Genomic DNA, 26,586 nt, shown 5'->3' with positions numbered 1-26,586 from the left:
AAGACGATAGTTTTTCGGTTGACCCGTATAATCTGGTGCCACAGCTAGTATATATAACGAATTAGCGCATACAGTCTTTATTCCCCATAACCCTTTCTGTGTGATTTGGTAGGAGGGAGAGGTATCTGCAAAAAAAAAGAACCGTACTCAACAGTCTCGCATACACCGGTATGTCTATTCAGTACTGACCTCTGATCTTACTATCTGACACCATGGCTATGGCTATGTTCTTGAGGTTCTATTGTCGATCAATTCGCTACCAAAGAACACCCGTTATATATGTCATCTTATCTAGGGCAGGTACAGCTGGAACCCAAAGGAGTTTCATCTTTTGGGGGGTATCGGTGTCTCGAATTTCTTAAAACAGTCAGGCGGCCTTCTGGTGCAATGCACTCGACTCAACAAGAGCCACTGCGGTTCGGGAGCTCGCAGGAGCACCACTCTAATGTTAGTCAGCTCATATTTATGCCATCCTAGGTCATTTTCACACAACTTGTGATTTCAAGCTAAGTCAAATGGAGGTTGATCATGACTCGTAGTCCTGTGGTGTTCCGGAGCGCCAGGAGCCTAGCTGTCACCACTATTGCGCTCCCACACGCTCCCTAACCCCGGCGGTTCTTTTCGAGTTAACTCCGCTCACGTGCGCTAAGTTTGCTCTGATAGTTGGGTTCGGCAGCCGACTACGCGCTATTGGTTTACTTGAAGACCGCTACGTTCAAGTTGTACTGAATTCGGCCCCACTACCTTGTTTCATATTAAGCCGATATTGTTTGAAGAAATGTGAGTTCTCTGTTTAACAAGGAAGAGGATATTCGAATCCATGCAAGGCTTTTGTTCCATGCTCGAGCACGCGTTTAAACTAGACCAATTGGACACCTTAGGCTAGAGTGAGTTTTAAAATATACTTAGCCCAGTTCAGCACAGTGCCGAAAGTGTAGAATGTATAATTCTACTCAAGGGAATACCTGTCCAGTGCGGCACGGTAGGCCAATTTTCGAAATGGAGTTGATTGGCTGGGGAGGAGAAAATGAGCGGTGAAGTTTCAAATTTGACTCTAGCCTAAGGTCGCTATTCTAACCTTGATATTTGGGTCTATTCACCCACAGCCAGATACTGTGTATCCAGCCGCTCATGACCCCGCGGTATGCCGGTGCTATATGTGACGCATGAGAAGTCCTTATAATAGAGGAGTACGATTAGTAAATCCATCGAGTCTTCTGTTGCTTTACACATAGCAGTGATGGCGTATTATTCAGATAAGCGATACCTGTGCAGCGAAAGGTTAGACGGAAAATGTACTGAATAGAGCAAAGTTGAGTCTGTCCTACTTTTTTTGGAGCCATGTAGGGTTCTCCATCAGGCACAGGAACCCCCGAGAGGACTGTATACGTATCGCTTCGTAGGTATTCGAGTTGGGAGCACAGCAATACCCCTAACGCAAGAGCACATGAGCACCCTACTTCACCTGTAGTTTGCAACGTCAGGAACAGGGGCAGCTTAGAGCCATCATTTGCTACCAAAGATCATTCCACCGAATGGAGTTGTGGGAGTTTTCATATAGGAACTGAAAATGGAATAATGATGGGTAATGTTTTCGGGCCCTTCAATAAGTTTTGTGCTAATGCATTGGTTCTGATAAACATTTTGCGGGGGCAAATCAACTCATCCCAACTGAGTAAAGTAGCTCTTAGACAATAATGAATGCGCGAACAATGTTCACGCATGATTTACTTTGATTTCTTTGGGGTAGGGATGCGTGCCGGGCCTTGTGCTATCAGCCTAACTATGCGCGAACGCGCCCATATTTACTCTGCACGATAAGGGAATTAGTTAAATCGGCTATATAACTCGGCCAGCTTTCGCATATATCCACTTAAGAGGACGTGGATTATACTTAACTGCAACTAAATATGGCAGGACGAATGGCGTTAGAGGATCTGGCGCTTACCGGAAGCTTCCATGCACTCTTACTAAGCGCTCGGGGTTTTGTTATATAGACCCGCGCCACCACAGCATTAGTGCAACTCTACTGACACGATGGCCTCTCATCTCGCGAACATCTTTGGTACAGGTATGTAAATTTCTGGCGTGATATAAACACGAAATTCCAATTATTTACATTACGATTCAGAGCAGGACCGAGTCAACTGCTCGTTTTATTACAAGGTATGTGATTTGTTATGTTCATGTTTTCTCTAGATGAGTCTGACACAGCGCCCCAGATTGGTGCATGCCGCCACGGAGACCGGTGTTCACGAAAGCACATTCGACCACCTTTCTCGCAAACCATACTCCTGCCCAACGTTTACCACAACCCCGCTCACAATCCCAGTGCGACCTACAGCGAAGATCAGTTGCAGCAGGACTTTGATACGACATACGAAGATTTGTATTGGTGAGCAGTTTCGATTTATTTATTGGGATCGTTATGCTAACCACAACGTAACGCAGCGAGTTGGCCAAGTACGGAAATTTGCTTGAACTCCATGTTTGTGACAATGTTGGGGATCATTTGATTGGAAATGTTTACGCTCGGTACGAATGGGAGACGGAGGCTCAGGCTGCAGTTGATGCTCTCAACAATCGCTGGTATGCAGGTGTGTAGGAATCTCATTTGTATCATTTACTCAGTGCTCATTACACTCTGCCTAGGCCGCCCCCTGTACGCCGAGCTATCACCCGTGACGGATTTCCGTGAGGCGTGCTGTCGCCAAAACGAAAATGGAGAATGCAACCGTGGTGGATTCTGCAACTTTATGCACTTACGACTTGCCAGCAAAAAACTCGTGTCAGAGCTTAAAGCTGGCCAAAGAATCGAGCGCCGACTAAACCCGACCAAGAATGCAGGTGGTGCTGGTGGATGGGAACCACCTAGTAACCGTGATCGCGAGCGACGGAGCGCAAGCCCCCCGAGGGAGAGGAGACGTGAAGATGATCGACATGACAGCCGGGACCGATGAGAAGCCCTGTAATGTAGTGTATGTTTTGGACTTTTTTCAAGTTTTGTGGGCCACAAAATGTTTTGTACAACTGCACAGTATCAATTATATCGATATTGTGATTAGATGATCGTGGGTGGCGGCTAGTGGTTTGTTGTTTACCACCACCTACTTCAGACCACGACACACCGTGCCTCTCCTTCTGTCTAACTGGCTCATAAAGGTTCTGCTATACACTCTAAAACTTCGCTTGTATTGCTTAAATTGATCGTGCACTCTCGAAACCAGTCTAAAATCCAACACTATGACTCAACAAGCACCAGTGCGAGAACTGCGACAGGCAATTAAGGATTGTACAGATAGAGGGTTGCTAGCAGCCGCGAAATGGTAAGTAAGCGAGTACCCCAATAATTTGACCGTGTGATCCATCTTGAACCAAGGGCAGGTGAACTCCTAGTCGCAATCCCAGCTGAAGACCGGCGCCACGCGTCGTCCTTTATGCACTCCACCCCCTCTAAACCATCTCATGGACCACGACCCTCTTTCTCGTTTTCAGATGTTGAGACCGAACATATAGGACTAGGAGATGCAGCCCTAGACGAAGAAGAGGCAGATTTGCTCGAGGTAGCGAAGACATATTATGCCATGAAGGAGCTCGAGCGCGCGTCTCACTTGTTGAAGGATTGTAAAGGCCCCAAAGCAAGGTTTTTATCTATATACTGTCGGTATCTGGTGAGAGTAGTAATTATAGGAATTGTATTATTGGGATTTAATGCCTGCTCCTCCCTTGTTAGGCAGCCGATCGACAAGCTCAAGATGTCTGGGAATCCAAATCCGGTTGGTTTGTCACCTAAAAGGCTATTCTGAACAAAATCTTACTATAAGCAACTGATTATTAAAGGGACGAGGGAGCAAGAGAACGGTGCCGTCAATGCGGACCTCGTTGACTTGCTTGCGTTGTTGAAAAACGATACGGAGCCGTTCCTTTTGTTCTTGTGAGTATATAAACACCTTGCACCTTTGGGCGCCTTCACCAACTATATAACTGTATCAGGAAGGGCGTTATTCTTGCTCGCATGAACAGACGGCCCGAGGCGACTGAGGCGCTGATCAGGTCGGCCAAAGCATACCCCTGGAATTGGAGTTGTTGGAAACAACTTGGGCGAATCATTCAAGATAATGATGAGGTACGCATTTTCACTTTTTGTTGATTTACTCGATTAATACAAGCTTCTAACACTTTGACACACAGTTTACAGGTATTCGCCCACATATAGGCGATCACCCCGCAGCGACACTCTTCTCAGTAACGGTCATGATTGACCTTCACGCACATGCGGAAGGCGCACTCGACTTACTTGACCGAGTCCGTGCGACGTTCCCAAAATCACTCTACCTTCAAGCTCTTCGCGCTCAAATATTCTACCACCTTCGCGATTTTGACGAAGCTGAGCAAATATTCGAACATGTGCTTACCGAGGATCCGTATAGGGTAGATGAAATCGATGTGTATTCGAACATTTTATACGTGATGAAGAAACGTGCGAGGTTGAGCGATATTGCACACAAATTTGTCAAGGTTGCGAAAGACCGACCAGAAGTGTGTTGTCTAGTTGGTATGTTTTCTCCTAGTATCGTATTCGATCGAAGCAAGACCTGACTATTGCACAGGCAATTATCATAGTTTACGATCCCATCATGAACCAGCGATTAGGTATTTCCAGCGTGCGGTGCTACTAGACAGGACATACCTCGCTGCATGGACGTTGATGGGCCATGAGTTTGTGGAACTAAAGAATTCGCAAGCAGCTATCGAAGCGTATAGGCGAGCAATCGGTACGTTTGTGAAAATCCGCCTCATTTCCATCTTCTGATCTTGGTGAACAGACGTCAACCGTAAAGACTATCGCGCTTGGTACGGCCTGGGCCAAACCTACGAAATGATCGATATGCCTCATTATGCTTTACACTATTTCCAGAGAGCTACAGCTTTGAGGTAGGGTTTCCTTGCACCCAGTTGCATCTTGTAGAATTCACACACCCTGAACCGACAGGCCGTACGATATTCGTATGTGGCAGGCCCTGGCATCATGTTATCAGACTATACAAAAGTGAGTCGTCTGTAACGTCAAGGTAGTGGATGCGCCAATAAAAACGACAGGTATAAAGATGCTATTCAATGCTACCGCCGTGCCCTCTTCGGAGTTGACCAGCTATCCAGAGAAGCAGCCGGGCTGGTGCATAAACTCGCACAACTTTATACCCAGATTAACGATCACGAACAAGCGGCAAAATGTCACTCGCGAGTTGTCGAAATCGCGATTCATTCACACCCGGATGTGCCGGTTGTCGAATACGCCAAGAGTGCGATGCATTGTGCATTATGGGAGATATCTATGGGCGGGGACTTGGAAAAAGCGAGAGCGTTGCTGAGTAGGGTCGCTACAAGTGCTGCCGAAGAAAGTGGAGATGCAGCCGCTCGATTAAGGGCATTGGACGAAGCCGAGGGAGGAGATATGGTTCAGAGCTAAATTAATGTTTTGAGCCATGGGTCACATAGCGCATGCCGGATGTTTCATATTTATTTGGACCAGTCATGCTTTTGAAAAGTTGACTATATTACTAGTATACACGAAACAGTTGTTCCAAATAAGAGGTAAAGAAAGCCTAAATTGATTCATGTGTGCTACCAGTGTCTGGCACCAGAAGGCGAATCTTTTTCCACCAGAACTTCGGGATCAACACTACGCCCTGCCGAAAGTTTCATCAACGATTCATTTCGTTGGTGTATACGCTTAGTATCGATTGATGAAGCCGGTGACCTCGTGTACTTCCGCTGTGGTTCTGCGATGGATCCGGGTCTTACAGACCGTAAAGGTAGTCCTCTGCCGGGTGCATTTTCTAGCGGAGACGATGCGTTACTAGACTGTGGACTTGATCGAGTTGGGACCCTCAAAGGAGGTACACCTGGCTGAGGTTAGGGTAAAGGTTTGTTAGGAGGTGGAGAAGGAGATGGCTCGGAACGTAGCCGTGACGCGGACCTCATCTTTTGCACATCTCGAGACTGTACCGGTTGGGGTTTAGGTCGAGCATACACAGATGACCCGGAATCACTCTCAGTATCCGTAAATCGTGATTTGGGGGGATGATCTGAGGTCGGACCGTATGCAGCCAAAGCGTGTTCGAGGCTAAAGTTTGTCCCGGCAGGACTCAGGCGTCTGATATCCTTCAACCGTGACTGCATAAATTTGGACATTCGTTTACTGGCACTATATCGAAGGGATCTTCATCAGTAAACGAAGGATCAGGGAAATTAATTGCATACAAGTAAACAGATTGCTCTTCGTAGGTAGAGGAATTAACGACTCCCGCCCGTTGTGTATGTGCGACAGCGAGTCCTTCCCTCTGACCTTCGGGTCGGTGTTTTTCAAGTTGTACCTGTTGTCGCCTCTCTGAAGTTGCGATAGAAGATACGGCCTGGGAGAGAACCTGGTCAAAGTTGACGGTTTCGCGTCTATTCCGTGTTGTGCGAGATCGGACTGTGTAGAAATCCCCAAGGTCGTCTGTTAACTTGATCTGGTGGGTAAGGACAAAGAAAGAACCGTCATGTATGCGTTGGCGAAGGATACTCCAGCGGGCTCTAGCTGGATTCGCCTCTCGGCTGGGATTGTAAAGATTTAATGCGGCATGATCGGTGTAGTATGACTCCAGTCGCTCCGCAATGCGCTCCAGATACTGCATAAGAACGGAAGAAATCTTGCATAAACCCTTTTAGCGAGGCAAGACGTGAGCAAACAGTGATGATACAACAAAAGGGCATACCTGTTTTTCCTTTCCAGGATAGGATTTTATGACTTCCGCAACCCGATCGAATGTATCAAGACCAGCGCATATCTCGTCGCGTACACGCTCTAGGAGCTGAAGATCAAGTTCGATAGCTGCGTGCGCATATGCAATGATCCCGTTTTCAAATGCTTGAGCACTAGCACTGTTCCCTACAAACCCTCCTATTTCCGCTATAGTTTTACGGGCAGCAATCGATGCGGGTGACGAATGAGCACGGGTTATTGCACCCATGAGGTCAGGCAGATTTCCTTCGTCTGATCCTGATGCCAGCACAAAGGTCAATTTGAAGTATAGCTCGTGAATTCTGTTAGGTCGATGAGATGGATGTACGGGCCGATTATTGAGTGAGCCTACTTTGTGCCAAACAGATTTGGAAACCCGTTTTGAATCAAACGTGATTGAAACTGTGAACGTAACATAAGCCTTTGTTTTCGTATGTCATGAGAACACATATAGCTCTTACTTGGTAGAACTTCCGAACGCCACCAATATTCAAAAGGCCTAAGTAATAGATTCGCTAAGTGCCCACAAGACATTTACAATATGACAGACTTACCACCTTGAAACCAGATACGAGAATCTTGTAGAATGCTATGTGTCTCGAACGACATTGTAGTTAATCCCTCAACGCATGTACTATGGTACTCGACCCATCCAGATCTCAAGGCATTGATATCGCTCAACCGGAAAGTGGGCATGGGCTGGAGACGACCAATAAAGTACTTCCCCAGCAAGCTCATGACCTCAGGATTACTAGTGTGTGCGACTTCATCGAATGTAACTGATGCATCCAAACCAGCGCTGGCTGCTACAATTAGAGTCCCACCGGGTGAATCGGCAGAAAATCTGTCACGTCGTAGACCGACCCGTGTACGCCGATCCACATTCTACCATCCCGATGACCAGTGTGTCGTGCAAGGGTTGTCAGAGGAATTACTGGCTCGTTATTAGATATGGTTCCTACCATAGATGCCATGAGTAAATGATATCATATATGGCGACAGTCGACTTACTTGGGGTCATGAAAACGTCAAGCATGAACCTACGCTCCGCGAATGCCGTGGCAAGTAAATTATCACACTCTCCTTGGTCACTGTTCGATACTTGTATAATGCCTGGCGGAGGCCGGACATAACCGTTTCGTACAACGAAAGGCTTCCGCAGATATACAGGGAACCTCCCAGACCACCCAACTTGGTGGAAGTCACCAAGTCACATACATAATTCCCTTGCTCGACAATGATAGAGTCGATATAACAAGGTTCGATGCGCTTTTCTATCAAGTCTCGCAGCTCGGGGTCGAAAACAAGGCCGTTGGAATCACGAGAGAAAGCGATATGTAGTTCTAATTGCCCGGCTAGTACGTGTTGCCTTAGTTCCCGTTTGTATAGAAACCTTTTCCGGGACTGTACTCCCAAGAAGAGTACGTTACGACCGATGGCACCGGACGCAACTCGAGCTTGCCAGAAGCTACGGAAAGGTGCTATGCCGGAACCACCCGCAAACATCGCGATCGGGGCAGCGGCGGAAATGGGAAGCTGGAAATTAAGAGGCCGCGATACGCCAATTAATACCTACCCATTAGACAAAGTGGTATAAATGTAAAGCTATAAAAACATATTCCTAGAGAAAGTTACCTCGTCAATGTCAGAATTGTGAGCCAGGTTAACATGTGGTATATAGTCTTCGAGAGGATTGGGATTCAAGAAGCCGCTCGCAACGCCTATATAAAGCTCAATGCTCGAAGGGATTCATGCGTGTATAATAAAACTCCATACCTGTTATCGTATTCTCTGCTCCGGCTGCAACAAGTGCTTGGCAGACTGCATGCTCCGTCCGAGAAACGGTGAGATCAACGGTTTCAGGTAATACTTCGTTTGAGTATTTGGAGACCGAATAAGTACGGGTACCTCAAGTGGCACCAACACAGGAAGCCACTTCAAGTCATCGAGATCGAAGATCTTGTTCCAAACTTCTTCGTCTACGTCGTCGATCGACGCGAGAAGTAAATCACCTAGTGAACCCTGGACCGGCCACTCGCTAGACGCCAGGACCCGGGGTATGACAGAGGATGTTCGAAACATGGCATGCAGCTGTTTATTGGTCGTCAATCAGTTGTGTTGAAATACGAGGCAGGATACTCACCGCCAGAACCATGGACTTGGTCAAAGGAGACAACTGCCCCTTGCGCAAGATGTCACGGACAGTGAGCGGAGCGATGGTTCCAGAACGATAGACCTCGGCTTCATGCTTTGCATAAGCACGCCAAACCTCGGCCCCAGGAATACTCAGAGGTACAACTTCGTCCAGTACATCTATCAAGCCAAGTGCTCCAACAACTTTCTCCACGACCTTCCACGAATTGAGAGGCATGATTGCTAAACGGTCGCCAGGCGCAAAATTGAGCCCAGAATTGTGCAAGCCGATAGTCACCTTGCTGGCAGAGCAGTCCTCATCGTCATCGATGCTATTTCGAGCGATTACACGAGCCCGGAATCGACATTCTTCGTAAGTTCCTCGCCATTCGTGGGGCGCAGGTGACATCCATGGTGCTATATCCTGCTTATTCGATATGGTCGAGGCAGAGGTGGATCCATCAGAGACTGGGATACCGCGTCGGAAAGGCTCGAGCCGTTCGAGCATGCTAGCGGCCAGCGTCCTGTGTACTTGTTGCCAGGGTCGTCCAACGGTATCAGCAGCACCAGCGTTCCCATTCGTCTCGACCCGGCCCGTCTTGGCCACCACTTCGAGGAAACCATAGACCTTATAACGACGGGTCCCCATAAACCCACGCTCGCCAGCATAGCCCTCGACAATTCCATCCATTACACCCATCAACCGTGGATCTCCGGATTTTCGGACATATTCTGGAACGCTGTAGGAGTGTTCGATAGCGGCCAAGAAAGCACGGATATTGAGAGGCATCCATGCCCGAAGGTGAATCGATTCAACGCCGAGGAATGATGTGAAGTTTGTACGACCCAGGAAGGCGTCCATGGTCTGATCAAAACTCAGCTACTTCCCAAACGAATCCGACGCATATACTCACCTGGAACAGTGGTAAGAAAAGTCCGCTAAGAGCCGGGACCCGAGCGCTCAAGGGTGCACTCCACTTCGCATAGCGCTGGCCCCACTCTACAGGATGAGCAAAGTTTTCTCCTGAGCCAGGATTCACGCTAATCTTATGGAACACGTAAGGCAATTGATCGACGACAGCTTTGAGCTATAGCAATATCATAAATATCAACATTGAAGATGCAAATAGGGGCCAGAGCTTACTTTGATTAACGCCTCCAAGAGCCCTTCGTTATCTCGTTCCATAACACGTTCCTGGCACGTTGCAATGAGATCGACCGCAGGCGTGAAACAGCCATGAGAATCCGCCATACAGAGGAGGAACTTTTGACGTATTATAAGACACAAGAGAGTCAATAAAGTGAAATGGATTTACCATTGCCTCTCCTCGATCATTGAAAACAGGCCAACGAAGATCCTAATACACCGAATTAAAATAGCGCCGAAAACTTCCTTGGGATACTATTACCATATTTTCAATACGTTCAAGATAGGGCGTTGTGGAAGTATGGTCACGAAACTAACCAGATTATTACTGTCAGTATCCCCCTATGGAGTTGATCGAAGCCTCACCTTAAAATTGTAAATGGACACGTCCGACTGGCTAAGGTATGGCAAGGGTCGTCCCAGGCGAGTGCATATTTGTCGCAATGGAATAGTGATTATATTTGGAATATCTTTCGTTTCTGGCTCCTCATCGTTGTTTCCAGAGACATTCAGGAAGTGTGAGCGTGCGATTCCGTTAATAAGGCCTTCATGACCATCGTTCCTTTCTTCGTATCTCCATGTACTGGCAAGGATCCCAAGACATACCACTGCTGCCCAAAGAGCTGCATCAGGAATGACCTCTTGCGCCCCCGGAATCAGAGGGAGAGCCAAAATAGCTTCACGGCATTTTCCCCGGCTGACTAGTCCTGGTAGGCGAGCACATAGATCCGACCATACGCGCCCTGGAGAAGCAGCAAGCGCGATCGGTGCGGCACTGGGATCTGAGGGGCAGAAGCCGTGGCGGGTGCTGAGATACCCGTCACGCCAACCGGTACGAGGACCAAGAGCCTCGGCGCGCTGCAAGACACGACGTGCAGGTGCCCCCAGTGCCATAGCGAGTACGTCAAATTCGGATGGGTTAAGGCTGTCGGCGTTGGCCATTGGCCTGGTTTTCTCCGCGGGCGGTGCTTCGGGTAGAAGGAGCTCTGCGATGGTTTTCCTCTCTCGCTCATATACTATACTAGGTGCCTCTGGGCCTTGAGGAGCGCCATATAATGTCTGTTGCCCATTTAAAGTGTAACCAATAAATGCGCAACCCCTTGGTCCGCCCTGGCTTGTGCTGGATGCTGGGCAGATACCGTTCCCTTGAGAGAAACCCCCAGCGGGACAGCTCATGGTATATCGATTGAGATGGGATAGCTATCAAAAGAAGCAGTTGGAACGAATAATGGAGCCGAAACTGTCAAAGGCGCAGAATGTCAAGAATGGAAAGCGAGGCCAGCCTCAGGCTACTAGGTAGGGTAAGGCGAGGAAGTTGGGAAGAGGTCATCCATCCCTTAGCAGAGCAGACAGCATTATATTTTTTAGAGCACTAGCATTAGTGCAAGGAAGCTCGGGAAATCAGGTACAAAGATCTTGAGACCAAACGGTCGCTGGATCGTCTTCTGTATTGAATTCAAGCCGCCAGTCAGTAACCAGTCGTAATGGAACCACTCCATAGCTCCACCGCAGCATGCAGATCATAGATGGTTGAGAGCGCCAAGGCCGCCTGAGCAACGTGCTATTTGATGGTTGGAATAGGGAAGCGATCAGAACAACCATTTTGATTGTATATGCCGTCGGCGTTAGCGGACAACCATTGTCGGACATAAACACTACAATCTCATTTTTGACAGTAGAGGCTTACTTGGAATCCACTACCTAGTAATTGGTTAAGTAGTATGTAGCGGAAAGCAGAGTCTAAGTGAGGCATGCTGTATCAAGTTTACATGACACGACACGTCGCTGGGCACGTAAAAGTACACTAATGGACAAGCCGGGAGATCCTACACTACTGTAATAAGATGGTCGCCGCCATAGCTATACAAGCTAGCGATACATATGGAGATAATCGCTCCCCTAGAAACATCTTAGAAAAGAAATTGATATATGAATAACTTGGCATACCTATACGCGCAGACTTCCAAAGTAGACCGACAAATCTATTAATTAAAAAAGCTGTTCTAGAGGCGTCTCATACGGTTTTAAAAACGCATTACCCTTGCTTATTCCGGTCAATGAGACCAGGAGCAACAGCGCGAACATAGGTGCAAGTACATATGAGCAACAAGACCACCAATAGTAGTGACTGAAAATTGAATAGTGCAGACTGTTACGAGTGAATTAGGATACGCAGGCCGGATTACTTTGGCGTTTACTTGCCATGGTGATTGTTTGGTTGTGGATAGTTGTGGATAGATCAATTGTTGGTAGCTCAAGACTATGCTTACGTAGCAAAGCGCTTAGGGTATTGCAACTAGACTATTATACATATGATAATCGATACAAATCATACACTCGCACCCGAAGCAATTAACACCTTAAAAACCTTGCCCTGGGCCCAAAGAAGAAGCAGGCAAGGAGGTCCATGGATTTGCACCTGCAGAATTTCTGAAACCTAATTGAACTAACTTCTACCTTGCTACACAAAAGTGTCACTTACTCAGACCCTGCGGCCGCAGCATCCGTAGCCGGAGCAACGTCAGGAGCAAGCTTCAGAACGCCAGTCCTCACCAGAAAATCCCAGATTTGACCAGTCTTGTGAACATCTATTCGCACGAGTTCCCGTGCTTCGCGACGACGCAATCTTCCGCCCCGTCGGACGCATTCACGGACCAAAGTTTCTTTGATCCCTAAGAAGTGAATAGGCAGAATCCGCAATGCCGCGCAAAGAGTTTGTTCTGCAGGCGTAAGCAAATGCAATGACTGCGCGTTAGCGAGGTTTAATGGAGCAGCTGTCATTGTGGAAGGCAAGATACATCAATGTGGACCGAATTGTAGAGGTGCTAGCCACTCACCTGGTCGACGGGAGCCCATGCTGGACTTGGCAAGGCTGGATTCGTCCTTAATTCTGGACTGTCCAGTTTCTCCGCCTGGAGGCACGGACGACCGGTGCCCAAATCCATTCCGGGATGTACCCATTGAGCGGTCCCGTTCCTGTTGGAAGTTTAGTGCACATTCAAGCGACATTGCCATTTGAGACTCCTACCCGGGCAAGTCGTTCTCGATCATATCGTTCAGCTTCTGCAAATGTGGTAATACCCATTGTTCGGTAATGTTGAAGTTCCGAAATTCGTCGCTTTAGAGTGTTTTCATCTAGAGGTGATGTTACTATTAAGATTCGAGTGACGAACGAAATGGCATACAGAGCAACCCCGCAACGAGATTTTCAAAGTCATCAGCGGTTTGTAATCGAGCAAGTGGCTTGAGTTTGTTAATAAACTCTCGATCTTCTTTAGACCGTTTACGCTCGGCTTGTTGTATCTAAAACACGATGGGCGTTGTCAACTAGGTACGCTTGAAATAAACGGGATACTTACCCTCTTGTGATCAGTTAATCCTCGCTCCAGGACAATTGCCTTAGCCTCAATTCGTGCATCAAGTTTTTCGTTGTACATATCAAGGAGCGTAAGCTTTAGTTGCATCGAGCCGGTTGATTCGGGAACAGCTGGTATCTGAGGTTCGTCGTCATCGTCTGCGTTACTGTTTTTCGCATCCGACTCGTTTTCAACTTTGACTTCCACGTCGATGTCCATAGAATCACCCTCGGGCTTCTCCTCGTCATCTGGTTGCTGATCGCCACCATAATCCATGACAATACCAAACTCGAGGTCCTTGACCAAGTCTTCGGCCTCATTTTCTGCTTCATGCTCGAATTCCGTCGACCCGGCATAAAACCACCAACTTCGTGGTTGGTTGGCCCAGAAACAAACGGCTGGGTCGGTCCAGCCTTCTTCTTTAGCGACTCGCGTAGGTTAATGATTCGTTGTTTCTTCCGTTCTTGGAAGGTCTCGTAGTCCACGTCCAACTCATGTTCGAGACGCTAGAGATAAACAATTAGAAGAAAGAAAAAAACGCTTCTTGGTAATAAGACAAGGCGCACCGGGAGAGGCCATTCCGTAGAATTAATGTAGCATTCGGTATAATGTTGCTCCACCTCCTCAGCGGTTCGTGTACCAATCAACTCGGCAACGGCAGACCAATTTCCCATCCCACATTTCGACAATCCATCGAGCAACTGCAATTCCCTAAGAATAGATCTGCGTTAAAAAAAAAAAAGCCATCTGAGAATAATGATCAAGCTCTACTCACTCATCGGCACCCCAATCCTCCACCAGTATCGGGTAAGAATGTCTTCCCTGACAGAAATAATACGTCGATCGAGTGTATAGCCACCTAATGAGAGTACCTACCACTACACGATAATCGTGCCATGCTTTATGTTGATCGGGCTCCTTGCCAGCACAAAAACAAGTTGGACATAAGTCCACCTCTTCGCACCCCACTGCCGCGCACTTAATTCGAACGTTCCGCGTCAAATCAACATTGCAAGCATCGCACGTATAAGCCTCTCCGACTAACATGTTATAAGTTCAAGTGCCAAAGCAAGCAGCGAAATTTCTTTTTACCATGAACTTCCTCAGATTCGGGGGCAGATTTCCCAGGAGAACGAGCCTTGGTGGTCATGACTGAATATGTCTGTTGTATTTGTCCGATCAACAAACCATCACAACTTAAGCGCCAATCGTCAAACCGAATGAGCCACCGAGTGGCTATATCAACAAATATTATTTTTGTTCTGGTTTCGAAATCAACACTACCGGCCCAAGAACTGCCATAAATTTACGGGAGCTGATGTGAGTCACTTAATAATGTGGGCGGCTCTGATCCTGGTATATGCTTATAAATAAAGCATCAATCATTGATACTCCATCAAGTGTGAGATCCTATAAAAAAACGCCAGCATTAGTAATACTGTGATCTGAAGTGTCTTATGGAGCTATAAGCTATAAATACCTAACAGGACACAGAAGTAGATGTGCGAACTGCAGTAGTTCCACGGTCCAAGACCCCCGTTGTGGATCCATTCTAACTTGAATAGAATAATATAGTCCCCCATCTCCAAAGACTCCAAGGCTTTCAATTATTTTCAGCAGCGCTCATATTCGTCACTCTCATCCGTTGCTGCATGACTTGATGACATCACCCTGACCTGCGATGGTGAATACCAGAAAAGTGAAAGGATCTTGCGCGTACGTTATGCGGATAACTATACAAGCTTCCAGTCACGTTTCATCGGCAGAAAGCCCTGGTACTTTTTTAGATTCAAACTCCGCTGATTCCAGGAGCTATCTATTCGAGAATCGGGTTGTGAAATACGATTCGGAATCGAACCAGCTTCCGCCCAGGTGTATTAAAGTACGAATCCATGGACCGTGGAAAGTCTGAATATGGTGGACTCTCATCAATGGAATGACAAGTGTTGAGTGGCCCCGGCCACTCTAGTTTAGCACTGGCTCTGTATCATACGCCAGCTTGAAAAACTCGAAAGATAAAGTAACGATCGGAGTAGGACATCCGTCTTTCATTGTGGATTATAAGCTGGATATGCACATCAATAACCCCAGCCAAACATGCTACTTCAACCCATTTGGTGCGTGTGCTCTGAGTGTTCAAGTTCGCTGACATATAGTATGATTGAAGCATTAAGAAACTTAAGGGAGTTTCGATTAGAATACGGAGGAAACTGGCCGATATCCTGAACAGGCGTTTTCTGTACAACAGTGTGAGTCTCTTAGACAATTTGAGATCAATGCTCACGGAATCTACGCATACTTTGAAATCAGAAATATTTACAGACTCAGCCAAACCCTCTAAGGGATGATGATGTGTGTGGCTGACTAGATTGCAATAAGCGGCTGATTCACTGCAAAAAGCTCCCCTATTACATTTTAACGCACTTGACGTACTTTATTCACAACGCTGTCTCTGCTTGGGCCAATGCTCTTACACTGTGATCCGAATGCCGTATTTAAAGTTTCTGAAATAAGAATGGAGCCAATGTACCGATGATTTGTTCAACACACCAATACACCGTTTTCATCTGATGGGAATCAAGCTTTGAGGCCTAAGCCCACTAACGCTATTTACTGTCCGATCAATAATCATCAATATCCATAGACTACAAAAGCTAACATTAAAGCATTCCAATCATAGAGTATTTCAATGGTGGGAAACGATGATTCGGCAAGGCGGGGTAAACTACAGATTTCCTTCTGTCCGATTTACGCGAGCTCGAGAAGCGTGTAGACGGAGGTACGTTTTCAGACTTCAACTTACTGATATCAATGAAATCCCAACGATCTCAAGGCGTTAGTCCCGGCCTTGCCCCGGCAGCGTTATACACCATATTGAGCATGAGGTCAGTATTCAGTCTAGTCAGTTCCGCCCTATTGTAATGCGCGGCGACGCTCATTCAGGCAAATGTTAGATTGTTGTTGATAAGAATATCCTCTATAATTTGAGTAGGTAATGCCCGGTAGATGTGAAAGTGCACCGGTTTGAGCTCAAGCCAGACGCATATACAGGTTACCAAAGGTACTCAGCCAGAGCCCCCCACTCCGACCGTCATCCGCATAAGCGTGACATTCGTGATGTAACCAATCGTAATAACCAGAAACTAGTATTCATCCTTTCAGTCAGGGATAAAAACCAGTAATCGAGACAGCTTGGCTCTAGAGGATATGTTAACAGAAGTAGTAGCATAGGGTGAACAACCGGTCAAATACCCCGTCCTAGAACTAAGGTGTCATGTAGATGAGCACAAACACGTAGTTAGATCCCAGAGAGCCAAATTCTAAAGGGTCCGGATAAACTTACGAAAAGCTGGCTTCTTTGGGATATTAGATATATATTTAAACATAAAATCATCGTAGATCATAAGCTTAAGGGTATATTCATAGCATCAATAATATTGACATACGATATTAGTCGCAGGGTTGTGCAAGCAATGTGTAGTCCGTGGGCCCATAATAAAAAGATGTAGTTCTCCCAAAAGGATTTCACATGAACATCACATTTTTACTCCGTAAGCCATCATTTGATGGTAGCTGTGCGTGCAGTATCCCAATTTCTATATTTTACCACTACCACCACCCCGACTCTTACCTGAAACCTTACTACGGGCATAGTACCAGTGGTCCAGCGAATCACAGCAAATCGTTTGAGTGATATTATATATTAGGGTTGAGCATTCTTTTGAACAGATTATACTCATTTGTATTTGGAAAATAGTGCTAGTGACTTCGAGCCCTATGAGCATAGTGATATGATGCAGCAGTAAATGAGACTATCGCAATGCTTACACAGCCCCACATCCCCACAAATCGGTTCCGCTGATTATCCAGGGCAGTGTTGCAATTCACCATGTCAATCAACTGGTCTAGTAACTTTTCGGACTCCATTAATATATCCTGGCAAGATTCGCATTCGCGGACTCAAGAAATCCATATACGAGAAATCGAACACAGGTCATTAGCGTCATGATGGTGTCACTTTGAATTGACCCCCCAAATGGGTCCCAAATGGACTCTCAATTTCAAACTATTCCTCCAGGCAGATTTCGTATACTCCTTGGTTGGCGAGTTGTAAATGTGTTCAAGACTGACCTCCACGTTCGAAGACATGGAGACTGGGGTCAATTGTTATCCGGCCAATACGTTTCGTCAAGAACTAAGCTCTACCCAGTCCTAAATCCACTCGATTCCACTATTACTTATGTCACACCGAAGTCAATCTTGGGAGTGTTATATTAATATTGTGAAACACTGTTAGTTATATTATTTATTTATTTTTATCTCAGTACGTGCGTTCCTACCCAATCTAGGCAAGACCCAATTATCACTCCCGGGACTACACCTAGAAAACTCATTATTGTCACAAATAGATGTTCATATAAAGACCGCTTTTGACGTTTACCCCAGCCATGGTCAAATGGAGGAACTATCCAAAACTCGATTACGGGTACCAGCAATCGAAGAATGATATACGGTGGATCAACACCGGATTTACCAACTGCAGCGTCGATCGAAACCCTAGTGGCTGCGATGAGTTAGGGATAGTCCTAGCTACAATTTAGGATAGATCGATGTGACCGCACGCGGGTTTGGGCGACCTTTGGGCTGGTGCAGTATGCGGCCACTTAACTCGTAAGGATCGTTACATAAAATTGTAAAATGACGATCCTATTCCCAGTTCAAGCGAATATGCTTAGATTCTGGACCAATTTGTCCGTCGCGGCACGAAAGTGAGGATTATCTATTCCTCGGCTCCGGGAGTCAAGTTCTGACAACGGGTTCCGTACAACATGCTCAATGAATGGACCTGTAAAATGAAGGTTCAAACTTAGATACTCATAAAGATCGGTCCAAAACACACCGGTGTAAATCTGTCGCAAGATAAATCGAAGCGCATCCGCAGAAGGATCGGTTAGCATTATGAACTTGTATCCAGACATTGTTTCAAAATAATGGAGCTTATAGGCTGCAGTTGTGTAACTCGAAAAAGCTTCGTCTGTGCTAATAGCGCCAGTTTCAGATGGTGATCAAGGGATAACAGCGGGAACTAACCGGCCAGACAGTTTCTGGACCATATGGCGCAGAGAGAGAAGGACCCCATAGACTAGCTTAGCCTCTTCATCAAAAGGCAACCCAGTGGGCTTGTCGGGTTGATGGTTGTCTTTTGACTGAGGCACAGGTACATTTTTAGGGTGGGCAGAAGGCTCGTTATAGGCAATAACGAGGCCAGTGCTGGAGCTAAGCGTGTTCCTGGGAGAAGTAACGTTATTTGGCTGAACTTTGGCGGGGCCTTCCACAGACGACTTTGGAGGCTCGACAAGCTGGGATACATCTGAAAGCATACCCCCAGGTGGAGCTGGGCGTGGTTGTTTGGTCCGGTGCCAGTCTTGATAGAACACACAGGCACAGTGCCTTTATTAGTTTAGATGTGAGCTATATTTTTAATAGAATGTTTCTTACCTATCGTATATGTACAATGAATAGATAGTCATGATATGCGGGGCGTTTGGTCGCAAGCCTTATCACGTGGTCGTTTTCATCCAATTGTGCCACGTGATTGACCACGTCTCACTACCGCAACCATTTTGCAGGCACGATGTTCAGCTCTTACCAACGTATCAATAATATATCTGCATTTGCATCGTCATGCTTAATGACTTTACTGGTTGTCATTTCGATTGTTTCATATGCACAACTCTATATCATTGGTGAACCCGAGGGAAGAATAGAAGTCAAACCAATGAATGTGTATGTTGCGATTTAAGTATCCTGTTTTCGAATACTAATACACTTTTAGCGTCAAAGCCATTTCACGCCCGTACAGCAGGAAAGAACAGGAGGTTGCCTGGTTTCGCTTTGATGTACAGGCTGGTACGTACTTTGTCTAAATGATTTAACAATGGCACCTAACTCTTTAAGTAAAGACATGAATTCCCTATTCACTTGGAACACAAAACAGCTGTTTGTGTATATCGTGGCCGAATACACTAATCAAAAAGGGGTAGGTTTTCAAGTGAATGAATCCCTGTTTCACTACTTATGCGAATATATGTGGTGAAGTTTGCGAACGAAGTTGTAGTCTGGGATCGTATCGTCCGGAGGAAACGCGATAGTAAACTGAATATTGAAACCGCTCGCGCGAAATACCCTATTCGTGACCCATCCCTTAGCTTCAGGTAAGTACTATGCCTGAATAGTCCGATTTGGTTATTTGTTTATTGCAATTATATATTTTTGTTGGGTAGGAACTCAACCAATGTCAATTTTACCCTACGATACAACGTTATGCCTTGGATCGGGGCACTTACCTATGGTACTGGTGCTAAAATCAATGAGCCTGTGCCGTTTGCCAAGGTTCAAAGCCGTGTGTAACCCAGATTCCAGCTATATGGCGCAGAACCCGAATAGAGGAAAACGTATACACACGGTTATTAACCGCGTTTTATAGCATATAACAGGCAGATAACAGATTGTTGTATGGAGAAACATATCATTGAATAGTTCTGGATGATAGACGGTTAAGCTGATAGAGCCCGACCGAGGGGTACCCAGGCTGGCTGTTGTGCATATAAGTGCAATGCATATGTCAGACAGAGATGCAAACTAATGTGAGTGACGAGACATGTACCTTTTGCGCTTAGCAGTAGACCCTGTGAATATCAATCAATGTCGATTCGCGCGGCAATCTATAAAGGTAAATTTCCAGATGGTCCTTAGCTCGGATACGTTTACAATTAACTACTCAACTGCTCTGACTCCTACGTGCGAGCATTTATTAATTCACACTAAAACGCCTTCAGTCGCTCATTTGGCAACGCTAAGTCGATGTTCAATGCCAGCCTTAAATAAAATCGAAACATTAAATTGAGACTTTGTTCGGTGTGACAGCACCTGGCTGTGTTAGTAGTTGGTGCTATATTGGTATATTCCGGAATTGGAGTGTTTGGGTCTCTGAAAGACTTTCAGCCCACCAGAATTTTGTCATAATACGTACTGTCATCGCATCTCACTCAATCTATTTGACGTTCCCTAGTCCAAATAAAGCCGATAATATGGTGCCTAGACGTTTCGGGCGGCTGCGAACGCCAACTCTCGCGTCCGACCGGACATACTCGTCGAGCTTCTGATCCACCAACGCCACGCTACAATCCCTGCCTGTGTATATTCGCACACCCACACCAGTCGGTCCCCCCAGGACCTCTGCCAACACAATGTAACATAATTACCCTTGGGAGGTTGAAGTCCGCAAAAGGGAGCTTTTGAAACCAAGCTAAACAAGTCCCTCGTTGCTTACATATCCTTGGCATGTATGGGTAACTTTGTGGAAGCTCGCGCGAACCAGACGCCTTCGGCTGCTCCACTTGGAGAACCAATGCAAGGTAATTCCATGGTAAAAAAGCCGGATATTGACCAATGTAGTATGGCAGAGAGTTTTGCGTAACCTCCCTTCTCAGAAGTTCTGAATAACCATAAGCTGGTTCGAAACCGGATTCGTCTACAGCTAAAAACTACCCTGTGATTGATACCAGCATGACGTCCACTCTAGATACGATCAATCATACATACTTCTCAACAGTGTCATTCCGATCGAGGAAGAAAAACACTAACGTTAATTTCCGTGACCATCGACCCAATCGCTCATGAACTGGTAAGTATTATTCTACTCACCAGCATATAGCCGAGACAGGAGCACTAGATGATGAGCATGCATGTATTCAGCAAGCCTCCAGTCTAGAATTATTGACAAGAATGGATTTTTTGCCCAGTGCTTGGGAGAAGCTAGACGCCACTTGAATTGAGTGAACATAGTACAGTTAAACGCCTAATTTCCCTAGCATGATGATTTCAGACATTTCAGGTGCATCATATTCGAATTTACTAATAAGCGACTGCGGGTGAGCGCAATGCGCCCTTTCTGGCCTGAATATATAGCAGTAAACTCTTCTGGTGGCAAACTTTCGCTCGCGCGCGCTCAAGATCACTGATCACCAGACTCTGGTCGGCGTTACACTTAAGCCCGGCCACAAACACATGTGACTCTATGCGTGTATTCACATAGCTGCTTCCCGATACATCTACATGATGTGTATGAGACATGTCTTATATTGTACCTAATCCCAATGAATCCTGAGACACCCTCGAATCCATAATAACCGAAGCAATCCCAAATGGGTGTCATTTACACTTCTGCCGGCCCTGAGTTAATGAGGTAATTTAGTCGTGACGCGTGTTTGAACTGGGCTGGATACAAGCAGGTTTGCCACCTGCAGGTACTCATGCCCAGAGCGGTGCGCGACTCTCCCAGCGTGGGTCACTCCCAAATAGCACGAAAAGTGGCGCTCAGCTATTGAATCTAATCGAGACCGATTTTGACAGATTGTTTGATTGATAACCCATTTCTCGATATTACAGTTGAAACAGGACACGCGCGCGCGCTTGATTCACGTTCTCTTTGAAGTCTTTCTCTGAGATCTTATACAAGCTCCACGGGAAACCAGAAAGGCAAAGTAAATTAGAGAGTGCTGGATTGAATAGAAGCATACACTTGTTGAGCAGAGTTCCGCTTCGAACCGACACATATTGATATGGGACTGCCAAACCGAGCAAAATGAAAATTTCTGGGGGACCAATGTTATGTTGCGCTTGACCCTTGGTGTAGAATGGCTCAAACCCGACCGCCTGTGGGAAGCAAAGGCCAAGCTGGGCTAGGAATAATCAGTAGTGTGGGCGTAGGTGCTGGAACAAGGGAAGATCAAGACACCAAGTAGGTGAGTGATTGATATCTTCGCATCGGTGCCATGTATTCAAAGTCCGACTTCAGGTAACCCCGATTTTCGACAGCAAAGCGAGGTCACCATACCATCGCATCGTCGTTTGAGTTCCAGACCTCAACGCCCATTACGATGATCGAGACCGACGCTACTGGTAGTAGCACTTGGTTGGAAGGTGCTGATTACGCAACAATACGCACTAATCACGGATGAAAAAGGTATTTTCCGGTTTGGTTCGTGACAAGCGAATCGCGCTCGGGACAGTGACTGTAAACTGTCATCCAGGACCGGCAAGATCGTCGCCCGAGAATAAGCTTGTAATACCATATGTAAGCAATAAATTGAACTGAGTACCCACTTATACCTTATGCAGAGTATGTGGCGTGGGGAGTCTACAGAGCCACTACCGCGCGCTACATGTCACAACATCGCGATTATCTGTTTTCAGATATTGCAAATTACCATCTGAAGCTAGCGCCTGAGAGATAGGGATGGGTTCCGGAAACCTGGGGTCCCGATTTTGACATGCTTCCTTCAGACACTCGATCTTAGGGATACCTTCAACCAAACTTTCCATCACCCTAACCACGCCCCTCAACGCGTAATCAAGTCGTCCCAAGTCCAATAGACTCAGCCTTTTATTAACCCACTACGAGCGGAGTGGAATCGGACTGTGTCTTGCCCCCCCCGTTCAAATCGCAGGCCACGTGCAACATGTCGCAGTCATACACATACTCCGACTACCCACAACAGTATTATTCACAACCACCCTTCGACTCTACTATGCAGTCTCCTCCAATCGAACCTATACAATCTCACACTTCATCCTTCAATTACCAAAACAACAACTACTATAGTGTCGCGCCGGGCGCTCGGCCTTCCGCCGTTAACGATTCATCCGTTCTTGTCCAAACATACACTTACTCCAACGCTGACTATACTGCGGAAACTACGGCTTACGACCCCACCTTTGGCAATACTTCTCCGGACCATATGGCTGCACTTCCAAATTCGGCAAGCCAGATCCCCCATCAAGTAAGTAGCTCCTGTGTCGAATTCTCAGGGATATCGACCAACCTTCACACTTAGGGTGTACCACAGTATGGGGACCTTACCCCTGGTCAGACTTGGACTAGCCCAGGAGTCAACTCCCAGTATGCTGAGACAGCCATTGGCCAACAGACTGACCTTTACGGCCAACGTCGGGGATCGTGCGCATCTGTGAGCACTGACGGAGCCAGCTGGTTTTCGCACGATGGATCGAATGCCGGACACTATAACCAACATGCAATCGCCGATCATACCCACCATACCAACAACTACGATGGCTACCAGCAGCAACAGACCGAACCACCGATGAACTTTGGAATGTACTCGCCCAACCAGCAGTCCCGAATCCAAGAACTTGCTCGCAATGCCCCTTGTGAATCTGCGCCCAACCAGTGGACACCAACCCCTATCGTATCCGAGACCCCGTATGGCATGCTACCTACGCATGAATCTGAGGCCAAATATGATGTGAGTCATCCCGTATCCGCCGTTAACTATTGACTGACTTGTATCTGTAGTCCCGGATGCCAAATGCTTATGCGGCATTCGACAATGGCTCTGTCGGTCACACTCATTCTTCGCCATGTGTTTCCTTCCACTCATCCCCTGCACAACCATGTGCCGAAGAGAACTCGGATTCGACCCTGCCTGATGGTCGACCCAGAGATTTGTTTGTACAACAGCGCCGGGCGGCGAGCTATCAGCAAGAGCTCCAGGCACAACAGGAACTCAAATACCAACTATCGGGCCACTTTGAACAGTTTGAAGCGAATCACCGGCGCCAGGAAAGCTTCTCGATGGACCAAGATTACGCCTATACTCCTCATCACCAGCGTCAGAACTCCTCATCATCTGATCACTCCCATCGGCTCTTGGCTGCTCCAGTCGTTCCGTCACAGGCCCGAGAACGTCCTCAACCTTTTGCTCAATCCAGTCCTGATGTGGTGGAGGAGAAGAAGGAGACTCCTCCCAAAAAACCAGCGCTCGCATGCTTGTTCTGTCGCAAGCGCAAGATCGCCTGCGGCCCGCCGCCTCCTGATAGCCCCGACCGGACCTGCAAGTAAGTGAATTTCCAGTCTATCTGTGAGCGATATGAATTCACCTTGCTTCTAGTCAATGCCTGCGCCGTAAGCAATCCTGTGAATACCCAACGGAGTCGCGACGTGGAATCCGCAAGGCTCCTAAAGAACCGGCCCCCGAAGAACCGACTGTGCACAAGTTTGTGCATGGTGATGCTAGCTCGCACGATGGGACTGGCGTTATTCGTTCTCGTGGTCGTCGCAAGCGCGCTGCTGACTAGTGCCCATCTTAATTTCTCGTGGTCTCTTGCATTCTGTGCTCTCTGTTTTCCTTTTGAAGAATCCCCAAGCCACGGGCTCTTCTACACCCACACCTAAACACCAACCGTTATTGTATGCCGTCGGGTTCGTCCGTCCTCTTATGATGTTTTCTATGCTATCTGCCATGGGGTGTTCTCGCTGTCGCTTTGGCTATTTGTGCTCGCTGTCTTTCCTGCTTCATTGCTAGGCCTACGCTGGGTCTCAGGGACCCAGAGCTGGCTGTTGTACATTCTAACACCCGCATCCCTATCCCAATATACTGCTCTTGTCTCGGACTTTGCCTGTAGTGCGTTATCGTATACCGATGTTTGCTATTGTTGCTCAAAATATATAATACACGATGTTTGAGCCTGACACGAGCGAGATTTACCATGCGCGATGAGCTCACTTCTGATACTGCTTAAGGCTTGAGCCTGACGAGCCCATCTGTGGTGAGTTCAGACAGGCGTTGCGTATCGCAATTACAATCATATGTCAGTAATCAGCTCTGCTTGAAATTAATGGCCTCATCCATAACCGATACTCCGAATTAAGTGCGTGTCCTGCCATTGCCCTGCCGAACCATACCGCATGGCAATATCTTCTTTTCCATTCCTTCGCATACAATGAATGAATGCGTATTCATTGCTCGAACCTTACTTTCAATACCTCTGTGGTGGGAACGGATAATCGCCACTCGACGAAGAGAATGGTGCTAACTCTCATCTAGGAATGTCTCAGCCGAACAGCGTTTCCAGATAGGTCATCATAACCACGTACAATGTTCCTGGGCTCCATCTTGCCCCCCCCCTCCGCGGCCCAACCCCCCAAACTGGGTAGTCCAATCGGATCAGACTTCCCGCTGATCCGGAGCGCCTTCGTCCAGTTTGGTGTCCCTTTGTTGATAGGATACAACCAAACAATGCGCGAGACATTTAGCCTTTCAGCTCTAGATCATATCCATTTTGTCGGGAGGACGATCACTTTGGTGGCACACTTAAGAATTATTATTATTATTTTCGCAGACTAGGGATGCGTTGGATAGGGGCGGGATGGATAAACGTCTAAACCGTATCAGGTACAGTCCCATTTTCGCTCAACCGAGGGTTGTGCCGTAATCTATTGAGGCTTCGAGAATGTTGTAATGTTTTGTTTGGCATTTGACAAATTGAGTGTTGGTTGCGGGTTTAGAGTAACATGCTTGACGACGTTGATCGCCTCATGTATGACGATGACATGCATAGCGAGAGAGCTCCTGCTGGCAGTTAATGAACAGGGAATAAAACTTTCAAATCCATTGTGCCAATTACTGTACCAGTTCTTTATTCGCCCAATGGGCGTACTGCATAGCCTTACGAGACAAGTCCCCCCCCCCCCGATTCATCTGGCTCGACACCCTTATCTGAATTCTTGGCTGAATTCGTTCGGCTCTGTGTGGCAGGGCAACAGGGGAATGTTTCCGGCTCGCACGCAAAGTCCACTATCAGGCGCGAGATGACGGTCTAGACTGAATGAGCCCAACCCCTTCAATTCACTCACGTTTGTTTGTGGGCCGAGGCTACTCGAGGACAACCCAAGGAAGTTGGATTCAATCTGGTATTCAACTTCGATGCAGAATACACCTCCACTATCTAGTGCATCTCAGCTGAGAGCCGGCTGGAGATCGAGTAATCGTTATCATCGAAAGTCCAGATGAAGACATCGAATCGAATTTGGGCGTTTTTTGTCTGTTCATGCTCAGAAGCCCTGGGGGAAAGATGCATACACATACATGTAATGCTTCGCACACATGTCTCTTCGAGACTGATTAGATACGTTGTAAGGTTTGGGATAACAATCGATGCTTCGGCCGGATTGACGATCAGGTCGAGTGGCTCTTGGGCATCTACCAATCCCATTATGGGAGATGAAAACGTGGCAAATGAATTGTTGTACTCAGAAGAAGATATAGAATTGGTTGAAGTAAGCTAAACACAGACACATT

The 26,586-nt window shown here is 46.9% G+C and overlaps 7 protein-coding genes across 7 annotated transcripts; 4 read left to right on the top strand and 3 right to left on the bottom strand.

Moving 5' to 3' along the window:
• Positions 1 to 2,037: 2,037 nt before the first annotated feature.
• RhiXN_06742 (splicing factor U2AF 23 kDa subunit) lies at positions 2,038 to 2,960 on the top strand (the record flags this gene model as incomplete). Its single annotated transcript, XM_043326558.1, has 5 exons — positions 2,038 to 2,071; positions 2,132 to 2,166; positions 2,223 to 2,395; positions 2,452 to 2,597; positions 2,653 to 2,960. 5 exons carry the CDS (start codon positions 2,038 to 2,040, stop codon positions 2,958 to 2,960), a joined length of 696 nt encoding a protein of 231 aa, XP_043181990.1.
• Positions 2,961 to 3,243: 283 nt separating this feature from the next.
• On the top strand, positions 3,244 to 5,470 carry RhiXN_06741 (uncharacterized protein; the record flags this gene model as incomplete). Its single annotated transcript, XM_043326557.1, has 10 exons — positions 3,244 to 3,326; positions 3,380 to 3,671; positions 3,734 to 3,776; positions 3,841 to 3,934; positions 3,994 to 4,126; positions 4,192 to 4,555; positions 4,611 to 4,775; positions 4,827 to 4,935; positions 4,994 to 5,050; positions 5,101 to 5,470. The coding sequence occupies 10 exons, from the start codon at positions 3,244 to 3,246 to the stop codon at positions 5,468 to 5,470; spliced, it is 1,710 nt and encodes a 569-aa protein (XP_043181989.1).
• A 446-nt stretch (positions 5,471 to 5,916) lies between these two features.
• Positions 5,917 to 11,243, bottom strand: RhiXN_06740 (indoleamine 2,3-dioxygenase; the record flags this gene model as incomplete). Its single annotated transcript, XM_043326556.1, has 16 exons — positions 5,917 to 6,208; positions 6,265 to 6,707; positions 6,762 to 7,089; positions 7,140 to 7,189; positions 7,249 to 7,286; positions 7,342 to 7,586; positions 7,652 to 7,745; positions 7,799 to 7,827; positions 7,890 to 8,323; positions 8,696 to 8,878; positions 8,931 to 9,785; positions 9,835 to 10,008; positions 10,065 to 10,184; positions 10,237 to 10,278; positions 10,330 to 10,380; positions 10,434 to 11,243. The coding sequence occupies 16 exons, from the start codon at positions 11,241 to 11,243 to the stop codon at positions 5,917 to 5,919; spliced, it is 4,188 nt and encodes a 1,395-aa protein (XP_043181988.1).
• A 1,302-nt stretch (positions 11,244 to 12,545) lies between these two features.
• Positions 12,546 to 14,573, bottom strand: RhiXN_06739 (Myb-like DNA-binding domain protein; the record flags this gene model as incomplete). The annotated part of the gene is made up of 10 exons (XM_043326555.1): positions 12,546 to 12,841; positions 12,905 to 13,043; positions 13,096 to 13,202; positions 13,253 to 13,370; positions 13,427 to 13,738; positions 13,792 to 13,929; positions 13,990 to 14,146; positions 14,199 to 14,245; positions 14,300 to 14,463; positions 14,516 to 14,573. The coding sequence occupies 10 exons, from the start codon at positions 14,571 to 14,573 to the stop codon at positions 12,546 to 12,548; spliced, it is 1,536 nt and encodes a 511-aa protein (XP_043181987.1).
• Positions 14,574 to 18,141: 3,568 nt separating this feature from the next.
• Positions 18,142 to 18,804, bottom strand: RhiXN_06738 (transport protein particle subunit bet5; the record flags this gene model as incomplete). The annotated part of the gene is made up of 3 exons (XM_043326554.1): positions 18,142 to 18,269; positions 18,324 to 18,463; positions 18,515 to 18,804. The coding sequence occupies 3 exons, from the start codon at positions 18,802 to 18,804 to the stop codon at positions 18,142 to 18,144; spliced, it is 558 nt and encodes a 185-aa protein (XP_043181986.1).
• Positions 18,805 to 19,058: 254 nt separating this feature from the next.
• On the top strand, positions 19,059 to 19,834 carry RhiXN_06737 (SPC22 domain-containing protein; the record flags this gene model as incomplete). The annotated part of the gene is made up of 5 exons (XM_043326553.1): positions 19,059 to 19,210; positions 19,260 to 19,333; positions 19,387 to 19,463; positions 19,523 to 19,638; positions 19,708 to 19,834. 5 exons carry the CDS (start codon positions 19,059 to 19,061, stop codon positions 19,832 to 19,834), a joined length of 546 nt encoding a protein of 181 aa, XP_043181985.1.
• A 3,113-nt stretch (positions 19,835 to 22,947) lies between these two features.
• Positions 22,948 to 24,583, top strand: RhiXN_06736 (Fungal Zn(2)-Cys(6) binuclear cluster domain; the record flags this gene model as incomplete). The annotated part of the gene is made up of 4 exons (XM_043326552.1): positions 22,948 to 23,268; positions 23,323 to 23,751; positions 23,802 to 24,343; positions 24,397 to 24,583. 4 exons carry the CDS (start codon positions 22,948 to 22,950, stop codon positions 24,581 to 24,583), a joined length of 1,479 nt encoding a protein of 492 aa, XP_043181984.1.
• Between the last annotated feature and the right edge of the window lie 2,003 nt (positions 24,584 to 26,586).

The sequence above is a fragment of the Rhizoctonia solani genome, chromosome 7 (genome assembly GCF_016906535.1).
Source record: "Rhizoctonia solani chromosome 7, complete sequence".
NCBI lineage: Eukaryota > Fungi > Basidiomycota > Agaricomycetes > Cantharellales > Ceratobasidiaceae > Rhizoctonia > Rhizoctonia solani.
This window is presented reverse-complemented; position numbering and strand designations above follow the sequence as displayed.